The 25233-nt window shown below is 68.6% G+C and overlaps 2 protein-coding genes across 4 annotated transcripts; both read right to left on the reverse strand.

Moving 5' to 3' along the window:
- Positions 1–353: 353 nt before the first annotated feature.
- On the reverse strand, positions 354–2365 carry CLIC3 (chloride intracellular channel 3). The gene is made up of 6 exons (XM_006062534.3): positions 2243–2365; positions 1382–1491; positions 1184–1309; positions 960–1066; positions 709–884; positions 354–625 (listed from the first exon to the last, which is right to left on the reverse strand). The coding sequence occupies exons 1-6, from the start codon at positions 2276–2278 to the stop codon at positions 467–469; spliced, it is 714 nt and encodes a 237-aa protein (XP_006062596.3). The 5' UTR covers positions 2279–2365; the 3' UTR covers positions 354–466.
- Positions 2366–4592: 2227 nt separating this feature from the next.
- ABCA2 (ATP binding cassette subfamily A member 2) lies at positions 4593–25233 on the reverse strand. 3 transcript variants are annotated; one of them, XM_044926563.1, is made up of 49 exons: positions 25076–25233; positions 21516–21609; positions 21269–21271; positions 20466–20577; positions 20018–20181; positions 19663–19790; positions 19298–19384; positions 18804–19022; positions 18122–18489; positions 17756–17915; positions 16886–16933; positions 16549–16716; positions 16386–16482; positions 15977–16150; positions 15795–15897; positions 15602–15716; positions 15278–15468; positions 15025–15175; positions 14745–14949; positions 14464–14628; positions 14190–14370; positions 13903–14115; positions 13631–13827; positions 13368–13550; positions 13027–13211; positions 12236–12356; positions 11768–12004; positions 11482–11688; positions 11159–11261; positions 10765–11060; positions 10481–10694; positions 10285–10390; positions 10075–10186; positions 9943–10003; positions 9693–9867; positions 9446–9561; positions 9220–9367; positions 9014–9137; positions 8768–8900; positions 8537–8654; positions 7988–8166; positions 7772–7913; positions 7560–7694; positions 7209–7312; positions 7039–7131; positions 6312–6414; positions 6104–6241; positions 5818–6024; positions 4593–5331 (listed from the first exon to the last, which is right to left on the reverse strand). In XM_044926563.1, exons 1-49 carry the CDS (start codon positions 25139–25141, stop codon positions 5296–5298), a joined length of 7185 nt encoding a protein of 2394 aa, XP_044782498.1. In that variant the 5' UTR covers positions 25142–25233; the 3' UTR covers positions 4593–5295. The 3 variants fall into 3 exon arrangements, with proteins under 3 accessions (XP_044782498.1, XP_044782496.1, XP_044782497.1); XM_044926561.1 differs by having other exon boundaries at positions 16805–16933; XM_044926562.1 differs by lacking the exon at positions 21269–21271 and having other exon boundaries at positions 16805–16933.

Raw genomic sequence — 25233 nt, forward strand, 5'->3', positions numbered from 1 at the left:
GGCTGTGCAAGGGTGGGGCTCTGAGAGGCTAGAAACCTTGTTCCCGCCCCAGCGGGCACATGCTTCAGTGATGCAGACCCCACACGATGGCCAGGGAGGTGGGGGGTGGTCTGCCTGCGCCTGGGCAGAGCTGAAGAATGTGGGGCCCGCCCTCTGGCCCGGAGTTGCCCAGACGGGGCTTCGCTCCCCACCCTCCCCAGCCATCCTGCCGCCCCACCCTGGCCTGACTGGTTTGGGAGCCCAATCCAGTCCGGCCATCCCCGAGGAGTAGGGAGATGGACCGCACCCCGCCCACCGGCTTCTCTGCCTATCCTCGTGGGCTGTTGTCTGGAGTTGAGCGGCCCACGGTGGGCGTTTGGTAGTGGCAGAAACTGAGGGCCTCTGGTCCCTCCGATGCCCCTTCGTGCTCACTGGGGCAGAGGTGCCTTTATGGGGCTGCAAACGAGTGGGCAGGTGGCGGGGGGCGCTAGCGGGGGCGCACGACGGGCCGGTACGCCGCCAGGATCTCGGCGCTGTGGGGACACGTGTACTTGAACTCCTTCTCCTGCAGGGCGCAGTCCAAGTAGCGGCGGATGCCGCGCAGCTCAGCGGGGATGGGAGCTTGGCGGAAGTGCGCGCACACCGTCTGCGGACGAGGGGCGCCGTCAGGGTCTCCCGGCGGGTCTGCCCGCTCCGCTCCGCCCCGCCCCGCCCCGCCCCGGCGCTCACGTTCACGACGTGCAGCTTGGGCAGCAGGCCGCAGTCGGCCAGCGTGAGCTGATCGCCGTCCAGAAAGCGGCGGCTGGACTCGCGCAGCTGCGGCTCGCGGCCCAGCTCGTGCTCTAGGGGCGCGCGCAGGTAGCTGTCCAGCTTGGCGAGGGCGCGCAGCAGCTGCTGGTACAGAGCTGAGGGCCAGGGGTCCGGTGAGGACCGGCCAGGGCACCTCTCCCCACACCCTCGCCGCGCCTCCAGACTCTCACCGTCGTCCTGTGCGGGCACCGGGTTCTTGATGAAGGCGGAGAACTTGTGAAAGACGTCGTTGCCCGCTGCGGCAGACTCCCTGTATCTGGGCGCCAAGCTGGGGAATCTGGAGGGGGAGGGCGTTCGAGTCAGAGCCCGCTGCCCCTTCCTGGCCCGCTCTGCCCTTACTGGGCTCTGCCCCGGGGGTGGCCTGTCTGCGGGCCCCTCTGTGCCCGGCCCTCACTCTGGGGGCCCCAGCGTCTCCTCCAGAAACTCCTCAATCTGCAGCGTGTCGGTTTTGGCGTCGCCGTCGCAGAGCAGGATGGGCAGCTGGGATCCTGGGGCGAAGTCCTTCAGCACCTCCGGGGACCTGTGGGCGTGAGGCAGGGCGGGAGGTGGCTGGCAGAGGAGCGCGAGGCCAGGGTCCTGGGGCAGGGCTCACCTGCGGGTGTCCACGGTGGTGAGTGTGAAGGGCACGCCCTTGAGAAGCAGGATCATGAAGAGCCTCTGGCAGGAGGGACAGTGGCCCACACTCTCGCCATCCTCGCTGGCCTGGAGTGGGGGACATGGGACTGCCAGGGCAGGGGGCACACCCAGGACCCCTGTGGGCTCTTGCTGCCCAGAGGCCAGAGCAAGGCCAGGGCTCCCACTCTCTCAGGCACAACCTCGACAAATGGCCCGTGAAAGCCCTTGACTTGGTCCCTGGGAGGAGGGGTCTGCGGAGCTGCCAAGGGCCTGGAGGCTGGGCAAGGTGCCAGGATGAGGGGTTCAGGGGTGGGACCCTGGCTCTGGGGCCTGGCCCCTTGACCCTTATCTTCAGAGCCTGGACAGAGGCCAGGACCCTGAGCACCAGGCCCTGCAGGCTGGTCATAAGGGTGGGTCGGGCCTATGGAGCTGTTTTCTGAGTGATTCATCCTGTCCAACTGGGCACCTTGCTGCCCCGGGCTCCAAGGGTGGGAGGAGGCCAGGACCTGGCAGTCCCTTCACAGGGATCACAGATCTGGGCACTGAGGGGGCTACCTGGAACAGCCCCTGAGCCCTGGCCTCGGGCTACCTGCCTGGCACAGCCCCGAAGGGGCTTTTTTTCCAGGAGAATGGGGCCACCGCAGCCCTTTTGGGGATGGCGCTTTCTCCCTTCTAATGCACCCCCGCCCCCGCCCCCAGTTACACAGCCTCCACGAAACAGCCTGAGCCCACCACCTCAGGGGACACTGCCGCAGACCCCCCCTCAGCCTGCCCCAGAAAGTAGAGCCCCACAGAGCACCAGTCCCCGGGACCTCCCCCAGCCCAGGCAGCCTGGCACCTTGACGAAGAGCTGGAGCTTGCCGGCCTCAGCCATGGTGGGAGCCGCGGCAGCAGGGCCTGGGCGGGCCGGGAGCGTTCTTTAAGGTTCTCCGAGCGCCCCGCCCTCTCCAGCCCCGGCCCGCCCTGTGGAGTCACCTCGGCCGGGAAGGCTGCCAGGCTCTTGCGGGGCGGGCAAGAGGGAGCTCAGACCGGACCGAAGCCCCCAGGGGTCCCCGGGGAAGGAAGGGGACAGAGTGATGGAGGAGGAGGCAAGGGACTGGGCGGGGGCAGCTCTGGGTCAGGGTCGCCCCCACCGGGAACCCCGCCGCCCTCCCTCCAGTGGACGCCCCGAAGGCCAGGGAGCAGCGGAGGTGGGAATAGTCTGGCCACAGCCTCAGTTTCCCCACCTGCCAACCAGGGCGCCACAAGAGTGGGAAGCCACTTGGAAGGGACGCCCCTTTTCCACCTGTGAGCTTTCCCCGGGGCGCGCCCACCCCACGCCCCTGCCCCTCCCCTGTGCGGTCGAGGTGTGTTTCTCCCGGTTCTTAACCTTTGAAAAGAAGAGCTCTTGGTGTTAGAAGCCACAAGTTTCTGACCCATGGGAACCGCCCTCCCCTCGGACTGGAAGGAAGGGCCAGAAGAGGCTGGGGGTTGGCAGCCTCCCAGGTGCGCGCGCACCTGCCCCGTACAGGCCGCTCGCAGCGTCTCCTGCCCGGGCCGGCGCCTCGGGGCCGGGCCTCGGGGCGGGGCTTCGGGGGCGGGCTGTGGAGGCGCCGCGCCGCCTGGTGGCCACCGTGGGGTCTGCACGCGCCTTTCTCCAGGCCCAGGGCCCCGCCCCCGCCCCGCCCGGGCCCAGCCTGACAACCCCTCCCCAGACCCAGCACTGGTCAGGGCCCTGGGCACAGGCTCCGCCACGAGCCGGGCTGACCTGGACGTACTGTGGCCTCGGGGCCTGGGCCTCCGACCATCTGACACCACCATGGGCGGCTCTGCAACCGCTGGTAGGGGGTCACCAGCTGGTTTCCTGCTTCCTGTCACACAGCCCATCCTGGAGGAGGGCCCGGGCCCTCCACACCTGGACCTGCTCACCGGATGGCCTGTGTGTAAAAACACCCTCACACGTCCGTTAGGAAAATGGTGCAATGAACAGGTGGCTCAGAATAAAGGAAATAAAACACCCAACAGCACACACGAGGTTTCATCGCACACTTATTTCAAGAGCAAAACAGAACAAGATAGATAATGGTTTGTGGCTCAACGGACAGAAATGTGGCAACCATGTTCTTGGCAAGGATGTGGGGAAACGCACTCCTGGGGATGCCCCTGATAAACGGCAGTGCCTCTGGGATGTCCCAGTAAGTACACGAAGGATGAATCAACAGTCTGCAGTCCCCCAGGGGTGGGAGCCTGGTGCATCCACGGAGGATGGAGGGCGGGTCCCACTAGCCTGAGGTTTCCTGGTGTTATGGCTGCCCCCTCTGAATTCACATGTTCCGGCCCTCCCCCCAACCCCCACCCTCAGAATGTGACTGTATTTGGAAATGGGGGTGATCAAAGTTGAGGTCATGGCAATGGGCGCTAGCCCCATGACTGTGTCCCCATAAAAAGGGCAGATATGGACACCTTCACACACTCAGACGGAGGACCCTGTGTGGAGCTGGAGGCAGAGAGCCAGGCGATGCTCCTACAAGCCAAGGACACCGGAGACGGCCAGAAGACCCCCAGCAGCTGGGAGAGCAGGGAGCTCTGGAGGATCCAACCTGCCAGCACCTCGACCTTGAACTTCTGGCCCCCGAGGGTGAGAGAGTAGGTGTCTGGTGTGTAAGCTGCCTGGTCGTGGTTCTCTGTTAGGGTGGCCCTAGCAAAGCAGGCCAAGTGGGAGAGAGAAACCCAGCAAACGGAAAGCACCGCGCGCTCGCGCCTGTGGCTCTGAGCATGCGCGTGCGCCTGCAGTGGCCTCGGACACGGGAAGCATAGACGCGCTGCCCGTGCTTTCTCCGCCTGCGTCGTCTGAACCGCTTACCACGTTGTGTGCCAGCCTTAACAGGACCACAGCCTCCCCGCCGCCCCTGCCACATCCGCAGAGCAGCTGCCGGAGGGGCCCGTGGAGCTGCCCGCCCTGCCCCTTCAGGGCCCGCGCGGGGCCTCATCTCTGGTGAAAACTCTTCTCTCCTGAGCTCCTGCCTGCGGGCCCTTTCCAGCAGCACCTTAACAGCTCTGTTAGAAGGGCCAGTGAGGGGAGAGGAGCCCAGCCCCTCCTCCAGGTTGACCCCGTCTCCGTCCCCCAACTAGAGCCCAGTGCCTGCAGGCAGGCACTGTGTCCTGGTATCCAGTGGGTCCCCTTCACCCCACACACCACCCGCCACACACAGGCTTGCATGGACTTTATTTAAAACAAACATCTGTGCGCTATGTACAGGTCTGGCTCCCAGGTGGGAGGGCAGGGGGCCGAGCTGGGGGGAGGGCAACGGCAGCAGGAGGGATGGGGAGGGGGGTCAGGCCCCTCGCCTGGCCGGCGGGGCCAGCATCTCCATTCCTGCCCCCCGCCCCCGGCACGCCGCCCCTGGCAGCCTCCCTGCGGGAAGCCAGGGTGAGGGAGCCTTATCCTAAAGCAAAATAAATAGGCGCCTCGGGTGGGGCCGAACCCACCCCTCCCCTCAGCCCAAGGCCGGCAGCAGCCACCATCCAAAGTGCGTGTAAGAGCTCAGCCCATGGGGAGGCCAGGTCCCGCCAGGAGAGGTCGAGCGGTCCTGGCAGCCCGGGCACCCCGCGGCCCTGGGAGTGGTGGGCAGAGCTGGGCAAGGGCAGAGGCCAGGGGCCGGCCAGACCGCAAGGCTTTAAGGCAGAGCAGGGTGAGGGTGTGCGCAGCCCGGGGCCGGGCCAGCCTTTGGCACAACGAGGGGAGGGCGGCGCGGCGGCCGAGGGGGCAGGGCTGGAGGGGGCTGAAGCCCTTGGTCCTGGACCGCCCACTCCAGGGCCTGGCAGGTGGGCGCGGGGGGGAGGGCACACGTGGGACCTCGGCCACCGCCTGACTTCTGTTCCCACCGCGTAACCTCGACCCAACTCCGGCGGTCAGCAGAGAGTGTCCGTGTTGAAGGAGAGCTGGGCCTGGTGGACAGCGACAGGCTGGCTGGGGTGTGTGAGCCCGCTCCCGGCCCAGGCCGGCCCTTTCGCCGGCCCTCCCGCCTCTGTCCGCCCCGAGCTCCCTCTCAGTGCCGGGCTTCCCGGTGGTCTGCCCCTGCCAAGCCGGTGGCTGCTGGTCCCAGGCTCTGCTCCGCCCACCTCGGTTCTGCCTGGCTCCAAAACGCCCTCCGTTTCCAAGGTGCTAGGAGGTCGGCGTGGTCTGTCTCCCCTGACTGCGCCCGGGCCTCCCAGATCCACGAGTATCGTGGGTCCCTCTGCCCTCGCCCCAGCTCAGAACAGCGGGGGTCCAAGGTCCCGCCTCGCCCCGCCCCAGCCCGGCCCCGCCCCCTCCCGAGCCCGGCCCCCGTCCCAACCTGAGCCTGGCCCCTCCCCCTGCGGAGCCCGACCCCCACTCCCAACCGAGCCCGCCCCCCGGCCAGCCCGCGGCCCTGACCCGAGCCCCTGGCTCACCCGCTCCTCCTCGAAGCTTATAAGGCCCTCATCCTCCGTGTCCAGGTCCTCGGGCTCGTCGGCCACCAGCGCCCGCAGCTCAGTGGGGGGAGGCCGCGGCCGGAACAGGCTGAGCAGGCGGCCCAGCGGGGACTGTAGGCCCGAGGGCGGCTCCGTCTCCTGCTGCTCCAGGTTGTCGCTCTGCTTCTTGGCGAAGTTCACGAACACCTGGTGGGCGGGGGAGGGGGCAGGGGGTGGGCGGGGGGCCGGCCCAGCGGGGAGGGCGGCCCCAGCCCAGGGCACTCACGTTGTCCAGGGTGGTCTGGCTGACCGAGTAGTCCTCGACGCCCAGCACACCCACCACCTGTTCCATTTTGCTGAACACCTGCGCCAGCGAGATGTGCTCGGACTTGAGCTGGTACTGCACCTTCGTGTGGTGCCGCTCCTGGTGGGCACAGAGGTCAGAGGCCGCTCGGGCGGTGCCCCCTTCCCCCCGCCCCCCAGGCCTTGCCCACCTTGAGGATGGCCTCCGGGAAGTTCCTGTTGAAGAACCGCACCACGTCTTTCACGTTCTGGCTGCTCTTGGTCCTCACCGTGATCATGTAACCATCCCCGAACCTGCGGGACAGGCTCGTGGCCACACCCCAGCCAGGAGAGGGGCCCAGTCTCGGCCTGTCCCCGTGGACCCCCCGCCCCCTGTGACCTAGGCCGCCCCCCCGGACCACGCCCCCCTGTGCCCCTCCCCCCGGCCCCCGCACCCTCCCTTGCACCCCGTGCCCCTCCCCCCAGCCCCCAACCCCCCTCCCTCGCCACCCTGTGCCCCTTCCCCCCAGGCCCCCGCCCCCATCCCTCGCCCATGTCCCTCCCCCCCAGGCCCCCACCCCCTCCCTTGCCCCCCTGTGCCCCCCCAGGCCCCTCGCCCCCCTGTGCCCCTCCCCCCAGGCCCCGCCCCCTCCCTCGCCCCCTGTGCCCCTCCCCCAGGCCCCCCGCCGCCTCCCTCGCCCCCTGTGCCCCTCCCCCCCGGCCCCCCACCCCCTCCCTTGCCCCCCTGTGCCCCCCCAGGCCCCTCGCCCCCCTGTGCCCCTCCCCCCCAGGCCCCGCCCCCTCCCTCGCCCCCTGTGCCCCTCCCCCAGGCCCCCCCGCTGCCTCCCTCGCCCCCTGTGCCCCTCCCCCCCAGGCCCCCCGCCCCCTCCCTCGCCCTCCGTGCCCCTCCCCCCCAGGCCCCCCGCCGCCGGGGCTCACCGGTTCTTCAGATGCTGGATGCTGCCCAGGCAGCGCAGGCGCCCGTTCACCATGATGGCCAGCCGCGTGCACAGCGCCTCACACTCCTCCATGCTGCGGGTGAGACCCACAGGCTGGCACGGAGTGGAGGGCCCTGTGGGGGGGGGGGGCGGGGCGGGGCACGGGCGGACCTGTGTGAAGTCAGCACCACCGAGCGCCCTGTCTTGATGAGGTCCAAGATAAGGTTCCAGAGGAAGCGCCGAGCCTTGGGGTCCATGCCTGTGGTAGGCTCATCCTGGGGGTAGTGCCAGGCTCAGCCGCTGTACCCTGTCTACCCCGGCTGGCCCCACCAGCTGCTTCCCACCCGGCTCACCAAGAACACAAAGATGGGGTACTGATTCTCATCCCACCCTTAGGGTCGGTCACCAGGAAGATGAAGGTTGGGGTACCTGATCCCCAACCCACCCCATCCCCTATCCTCCCCCATCCCCCCCAACCCACCCCATCCCCCATCCTGCCCCCAGTGCCACCCCTGGGCTCACCAGGAAGATGAAGGCTGGGTACCCGATGAGGGCGATGGCTGTTGACAGCTTCCGCTTGTTCCCTCCGCTGTAGGTGCCGGCGGGCTTGTCGGCATACTTGGTCAGCTCCAGCTTCTCCAGGGCCCACTTCACGACCTGGGAGTGACGGGAACGTCAGGGGCCCCCCTCCACACCCCCCACGCCGGCCGCCTGCCCCGCCGGGCAACCCTCACCCGCGCCTCGTCCTTCCAGGGGATGCCTCGGAGCCTTGTGTACAGCTGCAGATGCTCCCGGGCCGTGAGCTCGTCGAACAGGGCGTCGAACTGCGGGCAGTAGCCCAGGCTCTGCTGCACCTGGAGCAGCTCCTTGAGCACGCTGGGGACACAGCGCCGTCAGCACCAGGGCTGCCGCCGGCCCGCCCGCCCAGGCGCCAGCCCGCCTGCCCGCACCTGTGCCCGTTGACGAAGGCCTCGCCCCCCGTCGTGCTCTCGTCCCCCGTCAGCATCTTGAAGGTGCTGGTCTTGCCCGCGCCGTTGACTCCCAGGAGGCCGAAGCACTCGCCAGGACGCACGCCCAGGCATAGGCGGTCCACGGCCAGGATGCGGCCGATCTTCCGCGACTTGTACACCTGGCGGAGGTGAGAGGGCAGCTGCTCAGCAGGCCCCGCGAGCTCCCACTGGGCCCTAGCCTGCCCCGGGCCCCGCCCCGTCCCCCCCTCCCCCGCGTGCCCCGGGCCCCGCCCCCAGCCACCCCCAGCCTACCCCGGGCTCTGCCCCGTCGCCCCTCCTCCGCCTGCCCCGGGCCCCGCCCCCAGCCGCCCCCAGCCTACCCCGGGCTCCGCCCCGTCCCCCCCTCCCCCACGCCCCGGGCCCCGCCCCCAGCCACCCCCAGCCTACCCCGGGCTCTGCCCCGTCGCCCCCTCCCTCGCCTGCCCCGGGCCCCGCCCCCAGCCGCCCCCAGCGTACCCCGGGCCCCGCCCCCAGCCGCCCAGGGCCCACCTTGGTCAGGTTCTCGATTTTGACCATGTCGTTGTCTGCATCTCCCCTGAGCACTCGCTGCCGCTCGCTGGCCACGTCCACGTCGTCCTCCACGGGCTTCGTGGACACGGGCATGCGCCTGGGGGGCGAGGGGGGGCAGCGTGTGGCTGATGCCACCTGGTGCCCGTGCACCTGGGCCAGGCCGGAGGGCAGCGCCCAGCCCCGCCCCACCCGCAGGGCCCGCGCACTCACTGCGGCTGCCGCAGGAAGTTGTACTGACACATGATGGTCAGGAGGAAGCCCACGAAGCCCTCAACGGTCATGGCCACCAAGCCCCTGGTGACGATGTCCCACTCGAAGGGAGACTTCATCTTGTCAACCTGGCCTGCGGGGCAGCTGGCTCAGGGCCGGGGTCTCAGGAGCGCCCGCTCGCCCCCAGGTCTGGAGCCCGCCTAGGCCCCCCAGCCAGGGGCAGCACCGTCAGCCCCGCGGTCTCACCGATCTTGGCGTAGTACTCGTTGATATACTCGTTGTATGCCATCTCCATCAGCCCGTGGCCCAGGTTGTAGTTGGGGAAGATGAGGAAGCAGCTCTTCAGGTAACTGTTGACAACCTTCAGGTCCTGGAGGGTCACGGCGGGGGGGAGGGGCATGTCAGGGCACAGCGTCAGCCCTGCCACCCCCCACCTCACCACCCCGGCCCACCTTGTCATGTTCAAAGAGCTGCAGGAGGAAGGTGGCCACGGTGGCGGTGATGCCGATGAAGAGGTTGATGACGATGAGAAACACGTAGGCCGAGCTGGGGACCTCGAACCAGAAGGAGGCCGGATACATGATGGGTGTGATGGACCACCTGCGGGCGGCAGCCAGGCGGCGTCACTGGGCCGTCAGCCCCCTGCGCCCTGCCCCAACCCCGCCATCGCCCCCTTACCCGTAGAGCAGGAACAGGGAGAGCACGGCCGGGAAGTTGGTGGGGGACGTGTAGGCCGGCAGGTCGAACACGAACAGGATGAGGACGCAGCAGGTGGCCGGGACCAGGTAGTTGAGCTACCGAAGCAGGGGTGGCAGGTGAGGGGCCAGAGCCGGAGAGGCCTGGGGACAGGGGCGAGGGTCCCCAGAGCAGGACGGGGGGGCCCAGCGGGGGCGGGGGCAGGCACGGCCGGGGGTCGGGGGCGTACCATGTCCCACGCGTAGTTGGCCAGCCAGTAGATGACAGGGTTGCAGCCACTGACGAACTGTAGGTGCTTGGCCTTGGTGGACTTCTCGGCCACCAGGAAGACCACGAAGCTGGCCGGCACGAAGGACATGGCCACGATGATGAAGATGGCGATGACCACGTCGGTGCCCTGCAGCCTGGGGGCGACGAGGCCCTCAGCCCTGCCCGGCACGCGGTCCCGGCGGCGCCCACCCCGCCCCACCCGCACCTACAGGTAATCCAGAGAGAGGCTGGCACTCGTCTTGTTCATCGGGTGGTTGGTGACGCTGATGCCTGCAGCACAGGGCAGCCTCAGGACCTGCTCTGTGCCCGCACGCCCGCCCCAGCCTGCCCCGCTCACCCACCGTAGGCCGCAGGGCTGCCCTTGCTCTTGGGCAGGTTGGCACGCAAGATGGCGTTGTTGAGGCTGTTGAGGTAGGTGGGCATGCTGTGGTAGCCCTTGTTGTTGTAGAAAACCTGCGGGGGCACACAGAAAGACCCCCCAGAGCCTGTCATCGCTGCAGACTTTGGGCGAGGGCGGGACGCGGCAGGGCCCGGGGCCGAGCGGGGCTCACCTGGGCAGCCCTGCGTACTGCAATCCTCCGCACCATGGCCGGGGCCCGGGCCCCAAATGAGGCTGGGATGGACTTCTGGACGTTGCCAAAGGTGATGGCCCCGTACCTGGGTGGCAAGCCGACCACCTGTGAGGCCAGGCGGGCAATGGGGGTCTGCTCCCCATCCAAGGCCGGAACGCTCCTCCCCTCTGCTCACCGGTGCAGCCGGAAGCGGTCAGAGGTGAAGAGCAGGTACTCGGAGACATTGTGGCCCGTGATGTCGGTCAGAATGTCACCCGTGACCACCCGCATCTGGGGCGGGTGCCCGCCTACACCGCCTGGGCAGGAGAAGCCGGTGCCCTGCCCAGAGCAGGTACAGCGGACGGGCTCCCGCACCAGGTGTGGAAGGGAGGGCGCCGATGTCCAGTTCTCTGCAGGCAGATCGCACAGTCAGCCCGGCCCCCGCTTTCCCGAGCCCCAGGCAGCCCCACTAGCCAGTACCTGGCCCGGAGGTGGGCAGCAGGTCCTCATCCAGGGTCACAGGGGAGTCAGACGGGGCGGGCGAGGGTGGGGGCGGCACAAAGTTGGACAGCGGCAGCCCCTGCGTGAAGGACTCCAGGCACATGCTGTCGAAGAACCGCGCAGCCAGCAGACGCGACTCACCGCTGCTCAGGTTCAGCGTGGGCCCCAATGAGCCATTGGCCGGAGACTTGAGCACACAGGTGGCTCCTACACCCGACGGCAGCCTGAAGGTGCCCACCAGCTGCTGGGGCCCAGCGTCGGGGGACAGTCGCAAGCTGGGAAAGCACAGAGCGAGCCCAGGTGGGGGTCAGGCCAGCCCCCCCAGCCCCCGCACTAGCCCCCGCCCCCCACGGTGGCCCTGTTGCCGGCTCACCGGTATTCCCGGCGCTCCTCATTGGCATAGGGGATAAAGTTGCCACGGGGCTGCGTGTAGTTGTGGTACTGGGAGGGGGACAGGACCAGCGGGGGCAGGTCGCCTGGTGGGAAACATGGGGAAGCCTGAGCAAGTTCCTACAGCCTGCCAGCACCTCACGGGCCCAGGTCCCTCTTCCTAGTACCCACAGGGGACCCAAGCTTGGAGTCTGCACCCCAAAGGAACCCCAGAGTGTGCCCACCAGCCTCAGCTACTGTGCCCAGGGCTCCCCCATGTGGCTCCCAAGCAGGCGGATGTCCGGATATCTGGCTAGGCAGCCTTACCGATCTCTGGGACGGAGAGTGCCACGGTCATAGCCACGCAGACGAAGAAGGCAGGGAGCAGGATCTGAGAGGACAGCGCCTTGGAGTTGCGCCGGGCGCAGTGGAAGCGCTTCACCAGGAGCCCATGGAACTGGCGCACCTTCAGCCACCAGCCCTCCAGCTTGCGGCTGCCCTGGCCAACCCGCGCGAGGGTCTCCGCCTCTGCCTCTGCACAGGAGGCAGGAGCTGAGCACGGGCCCCGCTCCACCCTCCAGGGACCCTCCCGGCAGTGCCCAGCAGCCCCCACCTTGCAAGCTGACATTGTCAGGGTCCTGCAAGTTGTCACAGAGAGGGCGGTAGTCGCCGTAGACATCGGTGTAGCCGGCCCCCTCGTCACCACGGGCAGAGCCCACCGAGGATGCAGACTGCAGCGACGCCTGTGACTGGGCCAGCTCCGCGCACCGCGCCAGGTTGCCGGCAGGGCCTTCCCCCGATACCGGGTCCGCAGCCCCCGGTAACACGTCTTTCCTAGACTCTTTCACATCTGCAGAGGTGCCAGGGGAGACGCGTGGGGGCTCAGGGCGGCCTTCACCTGCAGGCCTCCACACTCACCCACCCACCCACCCCAGGCACCAGCCCCAGCCTGACCCTGGGGTCTCCTGGCTCCCTGTTCCCACCTAAAACCCTTGGCCCCAGAGACAGGGTAAGAGTGACGCTCAGAGCTGGCGGAGCCAGGGTATGGGGGCAGAGCGGGTCAGCAGCTCTGGAGGCTCACCTGCCTCACTGTTCTCCAGCGACTGGTCCTCCTCTGACACCTTAAGGAACACTTCCTCCAGTGTCGTGTCCATCAGCCCAAAGCTGCTCAGGTGCAGTGCATCCAGACTGTGCTCCAGGTGCTGTGAAAGAGCTGCGTGAGGCCCACCTCAAAGCGGGTGGCCACGGGGCAGGTTGTGCCCACCTCTTGGGCAGCCCCGCCTCCTCTACTGGCCCCGCCCCAGTTCTGCCCCAGTCCCAGAGACCAGTCCTGCCTCCTCCACCAGGCCCGCCCCCTCCACTGGCCCCGCCCCCGACCCCAGTCCTGCCTCCTCCACCAGGCCCGCCCCCGACCCCAGTCCTGCCTCCTCCACCAGGCCCGCCCCCTCCACTGGCCCCGCCCCCGACCCCAGTCCTGCCTCCTCCACCAGGCCCGCCCCCGACCCCAGTCCTGCTTCCTCCACCAGGCCCGCCCCCTTCACTGGCCCCGCCCCCGACCCCAGTCCTGCCTCCTCCACCAGGCCCGCCCCCTTCACTGGCCCCGCCCCCAACCGCAGTCCTGCCTCCTCCACCAGGCCCGCCCCCTCCACTGGCCCCACCCCCAACCCCAGTCCTGCCTCCTCCACCAGGCCCGCCCCCTCCACTGGCCCCGCCCCCGACCCCAGTCCTGCCTCCTCCACCAGGCCCGCCCCCTGCTGGCCCCGCCCCTGAGCCCCGGCCCGCCTCTTCTGCTGAACACACCTCCTCCACCTCCCCCACTTCCTACAGACCTCTGCCCCACCTCCTCCATCACCCCAGCGCAGACTCACACACCTGAAATAGGCGCTCAAAGGCCCCCTTCTTGGCGGCCTCGCTGGGCAGGATGTAGGAGAGCTCGGTGCTGGTGTCGGAGACCAGCAGGCAGGAGGCCACATGTTTGCGGATGAACTGGGAAACCTGGGACTCGGAGCAGCTGCTCAGCTGGGCCGGACCTGGGGGGCTGGCTGTCAGCCCTGGCTCTGGGAGGGTAGGAAGAGCTTCACTCAGGGGCTGGGGGAGAGGGTGGGCCAGGCCCAACTAGCATCCTGGGCCCACTGGGCAACACGGTGAGAGCCAAGCCCCTCAACCTCACTGGTCTTGAGGAAGAGTCTGGGGCAGGTGGCTTCCGCACAGACCTTGGGGACCCCCAGGCTCTGCAGGCCGCTTGACCAGCGTGAGGCGGTAGCCGTCCCCGTAGGCGCCCTTGAGGAAGAGCGGCGAGCCGCAGCACTTGAGCTTCCCGTGGGAGATGATGGCAATGCGATCCCCGAGCAGGTCAGCCTCATCCATGTGGTGGGTGGACAGGAGGATCGTGCGGCCTGGGGGAGATGGGGGTCAGGGGGGCGGCCAGGTGGGGCCGGGCAGGGGGCCGCTCTCTGCACCCTCGGCGCCCGCTCACCCGGCTTGTACTTCAGGATCAGGTCCCAGATGGCGCGGCGCGCGTAGGGGTCCACACCGGCCGTGGGCTCATCCAGGATGATGGCCCGGGAGCCGCCCACGAAGGCGATGGCCACCGAGAGCTTGCGCTTCATGCCGCCGGACAGCGTCTGCACCAGCGAGTGCCGTTTGTTGGAGAGCTCCAGGTCCGCGATCATCCTGAGGGCAGGCGGGAGGTAAGCTGCAGGGCTGGGGTGCTGCCTGCAGCCTCGCGCCCACCCGAGCCCCACCCACTTGTCCATCTCCTTGCGGATCTCCTCCTGGGCCATGCTCTTGAGCCTCGAGTAGAACCAGAGGTGCTCCTCCACCGTGAGCCGGTCGAAGAGCACATTGTGCTGGGGACACATGCCCAGGTTCTTGCGGATCTCGTCCATCTCCGTGCGGATGTCATGCCCGTAGATGGTGGCCGAGCCCGACGTAGGTGGGAACAGGCCGGTGAGTATAGACCTGGGCGGACAGGTGAGGTCACGGCCCCACCTCCTGCAGGGAGCCCTCCCTGCCACCCACCCCCCGACACGCACATGGTGGTGGTCTTGCCAGCCCCGTTGTGGCCCAGGAAGGACACGACCTGGTTCTCATAGAGGTTGAGGCTCAGCTTGTTCAAAGCCAGCTTCTTGTCGTTCTTATAGACCTTGGTGAGCTTGTCCACGCAGACTACCAGCGGCAGGTGGGTGGGTTCCTCTTCCATGCCCCGTGTCTCCTCTGCATGGGGGCCAGAGTCAGCATCAAGGATGTCCTCAGCCCCCCAAAGTCAAAGTCAGCAACTGCCCCAGTCCCCACCTGGTGTCCACTCACCCAAGCGCCGGCTCTCCATGGCACAGGCTTGATCCTCCTCCATGACGCTGAGGCGGGGGGTGCGAGCCCATGGCCAGTTCCACTCCCATGCCTCCGTCCGCCCGCTGCCCAGCCAGTAGGACTTCTGCAGTGGGAAGTACCAGGGCCGGGGCAGCCCGTACATGCCTATGGGGAGAGGGGAGGCTGACCCAGGGCCTGGGGTCAGTGTCCCCCCCAAGCCATGTGTCCCCCTAGAGATAGCCCCCTTCTCCTGTTCCCCTCCCCTCCAAAGGGCTCGGTACCTGGGTGCACAGCCTCAATGTACCACGTGAGCACCCCATAGACGACCGCATCTACCATCAGCATGGTGACAGCCAAGAGCAGGTTGAAGTCATCCCCTTCCACGGGAGACTGGCTGAACGTGTGCCACTGGATGCCCACGCCCGCCACCTCGTACAGAGCAAAGTACTTGGAACCCAGGCCAAAAGCGGTCGTGGACATCAGGGACTGAGGAGACAGCAGTGTCAGCGCAGGGGAGGAGGCCGGACACCCCCGAGCCCGGGCCACCCCCAGGACCCTCACCGCGATGCACTTCTCGAAGGCGGTGATCTTGTCGTGGGCCACCTCCTCACGGATAGCCACGTACATGTAGGGCACGTAGCTCAGGAAGTAGATGATTCCGCCGCAGGCCGAGGCCAGCTTGGCCTTGGAGTACAGCACGGACACCAAGAAGCTGGGGGCAGGCAGGGCCACGGGCTGTCAACCACACCCGAGTCCTGGGTCCTTACTCGAAGCAAGCCCACCCTCCAGCCCGCCGCTGCCACACAGCACTCACCAGAACATGATGGTGGCCACGGCGTAGACAGCCAGGAAGAGCCAGATGATGAGCACGTGGCTGTGCGCGAGGACCTGGCCGTACTTGAGTATGGCGGTCAGCGCCGTCACCGAGATGGAGAGCTGCACGCAGCCCGTGATGAACCAGGCCACCCAGTGCACCGCGTTGTTCAGGCCCATGGTCTTCATCACCTGTGGGGCAGCAGGGCACTGGGCTGCCCACAGCTGCCCCCCACCTGTATGCCTCTCCACCTCTCACCTGTCTCCATCGCCCCCCTCCTCCGCTCCACCCCTTCCCTCTTCTCCCCTCCTCCATGTCCCCCACCTCCTTCAGCCGGTGCTCCTTCTCAGCCACAATGTGCTGGATGGTCATGGCCACAGAGTAGACCCAGGAGATCACCATGCAGAGCGGCATCATGTGCTCGATGACAAACAGAAAGCTGGGGGGAGGGAGGGCGTAAGGCGGAGGCCGGCGGACCGGGCACCCAGCGCTCGCGCAGCGCTCGGTTTGCACTCACTCGTCGCGCGTGTAGCACGGGTAGGGGAACATCTGCACGTAGTTGCCGGGCTCCACCACGTCGTGGCCCACGAAGGTGTCGATGATGGCGCGCTCCATCATGTCTGCGGGTGGGAGGAGCAAGAGGATGGTGGTCAGCGGAGGCTGCGCCCCGCCCCCCGCGGCCCCAGGGTCGGCCCTCACCCTGGATCCAAACGAAGCCATATAGAAAGTAGAAGCGGCCGCCGGTGTTGGGCCCCGGCCGCCAGTAGGCCCGGCGGATCTCGTTGGTTTTCTCCGTGAAGCTTGAATTCTGGCGGATCTTGTAGTGCACGTGGGGCGGCAAGGAGCCGTCCTTGCGGGTCTGGAAGATCACACCTGGGACAGGAGGAGGGGCGGGGCGGAGGGAGGGGAGATGGGCGGGGCCGAGGAAGGGAGAGGGAGGGCGGGGCCGAGGAGTGGGGGCGGGGCCGAGGGTTGGGCGGGGCGGGGTGGGGCTGAGGGTGGGGGCGGGGCCGGTGACTGACCGTAAAGGGGGACCGGGATGGGAAGGTCTAGGGCAGGGGAGAGGCGGGGGACCCCGGCTGGGGACCTGCCCAGGGGGCTGGCTCACTAGCGAACACGGTGACATTATCCTGGTAGGCCTGGTTAAGGGTGTAGTTGACAATGCTCTCCTCATCTGGAAAACCCTTGAAGATGTCCACGCTCACCTAGGAGAGGAGAGTCATGAGAGGCGACCCGGGCACCCGCAGGGCCCGTGGGGCCCACCCACCCACCTTGGACATGAACTGGATCCAGCCGCAGGCTGCATTGTCAATGGTGTCCAGCTGCTGCAGGAGGACTGAGCCATTGGGCAGTGAGAAATTGTCCTGGCGTAGGGCAGGCGGCAGCTCCTCGGGCGACAGGCTCAGTGCCTCTGGGTGCTGCCGCAGCTCGGCCACATACTGGGGAAGGGGCAGACCGGTTCAGAGGGTGGCCTGGGCTGGCCAAGGCGGGTCCCTGCCACACCCGCCCCAGCGCAGCACGCAGCACCTGCTGCAGCCAGCGCAGGTGCTGCCGCAGCCTCCCCTGCTCCAGGTAGCTGCGGATCTCCGCGGAGATGTTGAGCCACACCTGGGCGTAGTGAGTCACGTTGCCTACAAGGGCGAAGGTCTCATTGGCCTGCAGAGGGGGAGGGCAGAGCATGGGGCTCATGGAAGGACCCGGCCAGCAACGGGGTTCTCACTCCTTACCTCCCTCCATGGCTGGAGGCCACCCACTGGCCAGTCCCCACCAACCACCGATCTAGGTCTGGCCAGATGGCCCCTGGAAGCTCCAAGGCCTTCCCTCCCAGGCCTTGCTCGGCGCCTCCCCTGAAGCCCCCTCTGCCGGGCTCGCAGGAAAGCACAGCCTCCCCAGCCCCTGCCACCAGCAGCGTCTCCCCGGCCCTTTGTGGGACCCCTCCACGCATGTCTCGAGTGGCTGACACTTGGCCCCATCTCCCCCCATGCTCATCCCAGGAACCCCTCCACAGCCCCTCCCCTTCCGGGGCCATCTCCAGCCCCGGTTTCTACTTCTTCCAGACTGCAACCTGGGAGGGCCACAGACACTGTGCTCTCAGCTGGTCCCAAACCACGCAGATGCCCTGCCCAAATCTCACCCAGCAGACGACGCTCTGGACGGTCTCTGCCTGCGGCCCCTCCTCTACCCTCACCGGTGCTGCCCAGCCCTGGCCATGCTCAGCCAGCCAGGACCCTGCGCCACACCAGCCAGGCAGGGCATCCTCAAGGCAGCCTTCAAAGTGCCCCTGCACCTCGGACTTGCTCACAGGTCCCCTCACCCAGAGAGCCGAGCCCCGGAGTTCTCAAGAGCCAGGGCTGCACCCCTCTCGTGCCAATTCTACCAACCGCCACCCCCCGACACTGGCGTCCCCAGCCTGCAGAGCCCTCTGCCCGGCTCCCTCAGTTCCTGCCCCAGAGGACACGGGCAGCCCGAGGCGCACACCTTGAGGATGACACGGTCTGCCTCGGAGCCCGCGGGCGCGTACAGGATCTTGGGGTTGCTGGTCATGAGGTGCACGAGGAGGCCCAGGTTCCGCTGCTCCTTGCTCGTGAAGCCCAGGGAGCTCATGTTGCCCCTTCGCAGCGCCTCAGGCTCGATGGTGCTGGGGTAAGCAGGCGAGACTTGAGGTAGGATGGGGCATCGGCAGGGAGGGGTGGGCGCGGGGCTTCCGAATGGGTGCAGGTGTCAAACAATTGGCATGGAGTAGGGGACCATGGACCAGGACCAGGGAGGGGGCATCAGAGCCAGGCCTGGGGGCAGGCCCAGCAACCCCCGGCTTCCTCACCCCGCCCCCTGCCACCCACCTACCGGTTGTTGCCACACAGGATGGGCTGCAGGCCGGCCCAGAGCTGCACGAAAGCGGAGCACTGGCCCTGCAGTGCGTCCGAGGGGGCCGGGGCTGCAGCGGACGGGGCCCCCTCCTCAGCCGTGCTGTTGGAGCCGGGGCCTGCCCCAGCCCCAGTGCTGTTGGCCGCCCCGCCAGGGCCACTGGCTGCGGGCCCAGGAGCCCGGCCTGCGCAGGCGCCCTGAGGCAGCAGCAGGGCAAGGGCTGAGAGGACATCCACGTCCCGCAGGACCTTCTGGGCGTCCAGCAGGTCCTCCAAGAGTGCCTGCAGCCGTGGTGGGGGTGGTGGTTGCTGTGGGGTGGCAGAGCCATTGGGAGCATCCAGGCCCAGCTGAGGGGAAACAGGGCAGTGGGCAGACTCAGGCCCAGGGGCGGGCACAGGGTCTGGGGGCTGTCTGCAGGGGAGGCTGAGGTCAGCATGGAATGGGGAGGACACCCGCAGGAGACACAGGAGGCGAGCAGGGGAGCAGCCTGGGGGTCAAGGAGCGCCAACCAGGGACGGGAAGACAGGCTGGATCGAAGGCCCGGGGCAGGGGACCCAAGAACAGCTAGGCAGAGCCCCGTGCCCAGGCGCTCCCGAGGAGCCCTGGCACACCCCCTCGCCCACGTGACAGATCTGCAGGCTGGCTGGCGGGCAGGCCTCACCTGCTGGGCAATCTTGGCTGCATCCAGTTGGTTCCGGAGCTCAGCAGCCAGCCCCGAGAAGCGGTGAGCACGGGCTGCAGCCTGCCCTCTGCAGACTGCGTCCCGGTATCCCTGCAGCGCTGTCTGCTGACCCCGGGGCACAGTGAGGACCCGGCCCAGCTCCCTGGAGCCTGGCATGCACGTGAGCTGCTCCAGGAGGGCAGGGGCCAGCAGCAGCTCCTGGGGGCAGGGTGCAGAGGAATGGCTGAAAGGAGCCCCAGCCAAGAGGATACCAAAGGCCTGGCCCACACGGCCCAGGGCTTTACCCTGCCCCACCCAGCAGGCCGGGTCCGAGACCACCCAGGTCCTGCAACAGCAGGTGGGGGTGGGGGGAGGGAGAGAGACGCATTCCCACCCTGCCTCCTGGGGACAACCACCAACTCCTGAGGACCCCCTCACCCTCAAGGGGAGCCCTCTCTTCACCCACCCAGAAGAAGGCAGCGTGTGTCCCTCACCTCCATCCGGAACAGGGGCTGCTGATTCCTGGGGGGCCCTGAACCCCCATCCAGGCCAGGCGAAGGGCCAAAAAGCAGGCGATAGACCTGAGCGCGAGGGGGTCGTGGCTCAGCTGCTGGGGCTCCAGCCCTGCACCCCTACGGGAGCCAGCAGAGGGCCAGGGCGGGGGGCCAAGGCTGGGGCTCCCCCAGGAGCAGACACAAGAGCCCTGCACCCCCACGGAAGCCAGGGGAGGGCCAGGGCAGGGGGGTCCCCCAGGAGCAGACACAGGAGCCCTGCACCCTCACGGAAGCCAGGGGAGGGCGAGGACGGGGGAGCTCCCAGGAGCAGACACAGGCGCTCCACTGAGGCTCCTGGCCCTCACCTCAGGCAGGTCCACCTGGGCGGCCAGCAGAGCCCGGGCCGCGCTGTCGGGCAGCGACAGGTTCTGCGTCAGGAAGCGCCACAGCTCCCGCGGGTCCCTGGCCACCGAGTCCAGAGAGAAGGAGGACCCTGGACAGGCAGAAGGGCAGGGCTGAAGGCCGGCCCTGCCTGGGGCCAGAGAGCCCCAAAGGGCCTCAGAGCTGAGCTCCTAGCAACTCCCACGAGGGGCAGCGGCCACCAGGTGAGCACCGGGCGGGGGTGTGGGCGTGGGACCCGCAGCAGGAGGCACCGAGCCCGGCTTCAAACCCCGCTGACCGCTGACAGAGGACTCCGGCACCGCCCGCCCCCGGGCGCACCTGCAGGTCGGGCTGCGCGGCCGTCCAGGGGGTCCGGGCTGGCGCTGAGGGCTTCCAGGTGCTGGCGCAGGGCCTCCAGCTCCGAGCCCAGGCTGGGCCTCGCCGGATCAAACAGGTTGCCCTCCTCCACCACGCGGTTGAGGCGCTCCAGCAGCTGCGTGACCCTGCAGCACCACTGGCCGTCACCCGCAGGCCGCCAGGCCCAGGCCGGGGCAGCCGGGGGCGGGGCCCAGGCCCGGGGCGGGGCAGCCGGGGGCGGGGCCCAGGCCCGGGGCGGGGCAGCCGGGGGCGGGGCCCAGGCCCGGGGCGGGGCAGCCGGGGGCGGGGCCCAGGCCCGGGGCGGGGCAGCCGGGGGCGGGGCAGCCGGGGGCGGGGCCCAGGCCCGGGGCGGGGCAGCCGGGGGCGGGGCCCAGGCCCGGGGCGGGGCAGCCGGGGCCGGGGCACTCACGTGGAGTTGGCATACTGAAGGAAGCCGAACTCGTCCCGCTGGCCGTCGGGGCACAGCGACTGCATGACCGGCAGGATGCCGGCGGAGGTGAGGGGCGCCGCCGTGTAGAAGGCTGGGGGGCAGGCGAGAGGGCCCAGGGCCGGGGAGGGGCGGGGTCGGGGGGTGGGAAGAGACAGAGGCCGAGAAGAGAGATTTAGAGAAAGTCAGGAAGAAAAGCAGCTGCAGGCAGCAGACAGGAAACAGAAGGCTGAGTGTTCTAGTGCAGATGACCCCAGCAGGTCAGAGGTCAAAGGGCATCTCACCATCCCTTCCCCCAACTGCTAGAGCGTCCCTCTTCCCTCCACCAGCCAAGGCCAGCGCTCTGACTGCTTCCCCAAGAACACGAGGCGGCACTGCCCCCAGGGCTCAGGAGCACAGGGGGCCCCTACTGGGCAGTGACCTCTGACCTCTCTGGCCAGCTGGTTAGTAGAGTGAACGAAGGAGCCCACTAGGTCTGAGGGGACAGCGGCTAGGTGCTGCAGCCCTGCACAGCAGGGCCAGGCAACCCCACCCTGGGTGATACCGGGGAGCCTGACCGGGGAGCCACCGACGTCCAGGGGACTCCAGCCTTGACCTCCCACCCCCCCACCCCCACCCTACCGAGCCAGCTGTTCCTGACAGCAGGCAGGGGCCCTGCAGGACCCAGCTGGCCAGGAGACGCCGTTAGTGCGAGCAAGGGGCAGGGGAGGGCACAAGCTTCCCCAGGAGGCCCCGCAGGGCTCCTGAGGTTGCCCGGGCCAGCCGGGAGGTGACCACACACTTACAGACTGCATGCAGGCCCGGGAGGAGGACAGAGACCATGCAGGGCGGGGAGGGGGGCAGAACAGAACAGAGGAGACAGTGAGACCCAGCACCGCGGTCACCCCAGCCCGGCCAGGCGCGGGGCATGGGACCGCGGGGGGGACAGGCACCCCTGTGCCCGGAGGAGCCGTGTGCACACCGAGGGGTGTGCGAGACGCCATGAGGGCCGCCTGCCCGCCCCTCCCGGCCGGGCCCCCAGAAGCCCCTCACCTTCCTTCACAGAGATGGTGGGCTTCTTCTGCCGAAGCCCCAGCAGGATGAAAAACAGGACGAGCGGGATGAAGATCTCGAAGGCCAAGACCCACTGGAAAGGGCGGGCGGAGTGAGGCCACCTGCCCAGGGCCGGACAGGACACACCCAAACCCTACTCTCCCTCACAGACAGACAGCCACCCCTCCCAGGGCCAGCCCAGCCCCACTGAACCCTGCGTGCCCCGCCAGGGGCCACAGGTCCACCCAGGTCCCCCAAGCCCACAGAGATCAGAGCCCCTTCCTTCCAGAACCTCTTTGAGGAGCGAGAGGGCCAGTGTTCTCTGGCTCAAGCGAACCAGGTCTCCACACCCAGTCCAGATGTGCCTCGCTGAAGCCCGGCAGGGACAAATCAGGCGGCTTGTGGTCCACGCTGACCCACGTGTCGCCCAGCTCCTTGCCCGCCTGCAGGGCCGCCTGGGCAAGATCTCAGAGGATCCAGGAGTGTCTGGACTGGCCTGTGACTCCCACCCCCGCCCCCCTCCCGGGTCAGCCCTCCTCCCTGCAGCTATAGTGCCATCAATCTCCCCCGCTGGCAAAGGCCTAGGAAGGTGAGGCCTGGGTGAGGGGAGGGCCTGGCTGTAGCCCTGGGCCCTAAGCCTCCGGGAAGACCTGGTCAGGGGTCTGACAGCACCCCCCACCCCCCGACCCTGAGATGCAGGTGCCTCCTGCCCTGGCCCACCACGACCCCAGTGGGCGCGGGTCTGCCTGCCTGGGGCCTCTGATCAGGGTTCCCAGGGAGACTCGGCTGCAGGCTGAGCACCAAGGTGAGCCCTGCTGGGACCTGCCTGAAGCGGGAAAGAAGTGCCCAGGGTCCAGACTTCCCTCCATTCCTGCCTGTACCCCTCCTGGCTCAGGGAGGGCACGGTGGAAGGGGGAGGCGGACCTTGGGCTGGCTGCTCTTTGGGGGCCCCTGGCCCACCCGAGGGCACGTCCTGACCCCTACACCTACTGGGCTTCTGCGGAGGCACCAAGGTTCCTTTAGCCTCACCCCCACCCCAAACTGACTTCAGAGCGCTGACCCAGCGGTGCTCTCTCTGGCCCAGGGCCCAAGCCCTGATCCCCCAGGGCGGGGCCAGATGCTGCTGTGTTTACTGGGTTGACAATAGGGCTCTGTGGTGTGGAACACCCTGCTGTGTGTCTGCGCCCCACGCCCGCCCCAGCCCGTGCCAGCCTCCACCCCCGCCCTGAGCCAGCAGCCAGCCCGGGGCCAGCCCAGGAGGCATCGTGGACCAGGACAGGCGCCTGCCGCCTGCACACCGAGCGTGGCTGGGGTCACGGCCGCTGAGCCGGCCCCACCCACCCCCGCCCTGCCTCCGGGCACCTCCAGAGTAACTGCAGCAACCGGCCTGCTGCCTCCTCATTGCTATAGCAACGGCCGCACATGAGCTGCTGCGAGGAGGGAGGCCTACTTGGCGGGCGGGTGGCCAGAGGGGCATCTAGTTACGGCAGGCAGTGCAGGTTCAGCCCCACCTGGGCGCCCCACCCAGCGGCCTGCAAGGTGGTCAGACCCCTGGCCCTGGAGATGGGCCAGCGCCCTGTGTGTCCCCTCCGGGCCCCTCCCGCTGCGTCCAGAAGAGAACAGGTGAGGCCTGAGGATGGAGGTGCTGCCCCCGACTGCAGGGACCTGGTCCCCCCATCAGGAGCAGCCAGAAGCCCCAGAACAGACCGGTATCCAGACCGAGGTCCACACCGACAAATGGAGAAACCGAGGCGCAGAGCTTGGGAAGGTGGAGCAAGCCAGGCACAGAGATCCTTGGTTCCTACCCCGACCAGGCTTCCCCCAGGGCACATATGCACCCTCGGTGAGGCACACAGCGTGCAGGCAGACCCTCTGCCAGCCAAGTCCAGGGAGCCAACTGTGACGCCCAAGACCCTCCCAGAAAAGTGGAGGAGGGCGCCCGCCACCTAGCCTGCCCCAGCCCCCTGTGTGAGCCCAGCGAGGCCTCAGCCACCTGGAGGAAGAATTCCTGCTGTGTTGTGGCCACAGGCCAAGGACCTCCACAAGCCCAGCCATCCCTGGGGGCGCCATGGGGCGGGGCAAGGAAGGCTCTGGGAGGCCCAACCTGACATTTGGGGGCTACTCCTGGGTGTAGGTCAGGGGGCACCTCCCCCCTGCTTGTCAGGTGCCCACTTCCCTGAGCTTTGGGGTCCCCAGGAGATGCTGGGGCCCTCACAGGAGCCTCTGCTCCTAGCTCCCATCCTCCCTGCCACACTGACGCATGCCCACGTCCAGTCTCAATCCCTCCCCAGGGCCCCGCCCTGCTGGCCCCGGTGACCCAAAACCTGCAGCAGAGGAGGCAGCACCAGAGGCTGCAGGTCTGATCCACAAGCCCAGTGCCAGCCAGCCCCGGGCGCCGTGGGCAGGGAGCGAACACAAGCCTGGCTCCCTGCCAGGGCCAGGTGCCCAGGGGAATCCTGCCAGGCCAGGGTGATGACGGCTACCCTGCCCATCTGCAGGTCTGGGTTTCCCGCTGTGCACTTTGAAACCCCTCTCAGGGAGGGGCCCAGGCAGAAGCAGGTCGGCTCAAGGGGCCCCAGGGCCAGGTGGCACAGGAGCCCCCAAACTCCAGAGGGGCAGGAGGATGCCTCCACCTCAGGTTCCATCTCCAGACCCCAACCTGCCCTGAGCCCCATGCTGGAAAATCCCCAGTGTCCTGTCAGGAACCCGAGCTGCCCAGGCCTCGCTGCGATGTGGCTGGTGCCATCTGGGCAGGCCAGCAGATGCCCCTGCCCTTTCCAAGGCTGGAGCAGTGGCGGTCAGTGTGATGACACCCATACCGCCCCAGCCCCACTCCTCACCGGCGCTTCAGCCCCTGACAGCTGCTGTGCCCTGCACCCCCAAGCGCAGGGCAGAGAGCTGGGGAGCATGGTGGTCAGAGGACCCAGTCCCGGGGGGAGGCCGGGTTGGGGGAGTGGAGAGTGGACCGCTTCAGGGAGGAGGGCCCCGAAGGACAAAAGGGTGCAGCAGGGGCGGGGCGGGCCGAGGCAGGCACAGCGAGGACGCGGCGCAAGCCCGTGAGCGAGGGCCGGTGGATGTGTGCGAGGAGAGGCGCCTGTGCAAGGACAGAGGGCTGCGCCTGGAGGAGGGGCAGGGTCCCTGCAGGGGCGCCAGGGCTGGGCCCAGAGACCGCAGCGCCTCTGAGTCGGACCCAGACTCCCAGCCGGTCCTCTGCCGGGGGAAGCAGGGCCTCCCGCTCCCCCAGGGGCCCGGGGCCACCTTCCAGCCCTGAGGCTGGCCCGGGAGAGCGCGTTGCGGAGGGCGCCCGCCCCGTGACTCAGCCGAGCCTCACGAATGTCAGCGGACGCGGGCGGCGGGCCGGGTACAGCCGAGCCCCCTCTCCGGAGGCCAGAGCGCGGGCAGGGGCGAGGGCAGGAAGGGCCGACCACCCGCCGCCCCGCCCGCCTGGGGTTCACGCGCGCCCGGCCGGGCCGCCGCACGTGCGCGCGGGGAGCGCGCCGCCGGCCCCGGTACCCGCAGCCTCCGGCTCCCGCCGACCCGCGGCGCCGGGGGTCGCTCACCGGACTCCGGCGCTTCAGCGTCACGTTCTTCCAGAGCAGCAGCTGCAGCTGGTGCAGGAAGCCCATGGCGGGGCCGCGCTCCGGCCGCCTCCGCGCTGCGGCCCGCTCCTCTGCGCGCCCCGCCGCCCGCCGCCAGCCGCGCCGCTCGGCATCGCCCG

The sequence above is a fragment of the Bubalus bubalis genome, chromosome 12, assembly GCF_019923935.1.
Source record: "Bubalus bubalis isolate 160015118507 breed Murrah chromosome 12, NDDB_SH_1, whole genome shotgun sequence".
NCBI classification, from domain to species: Eukaryota; Metazoa; Chordata; class Mammalia; order Artiodactyla; family Bovidae; genus Bubalus; species Bubalus bubalis.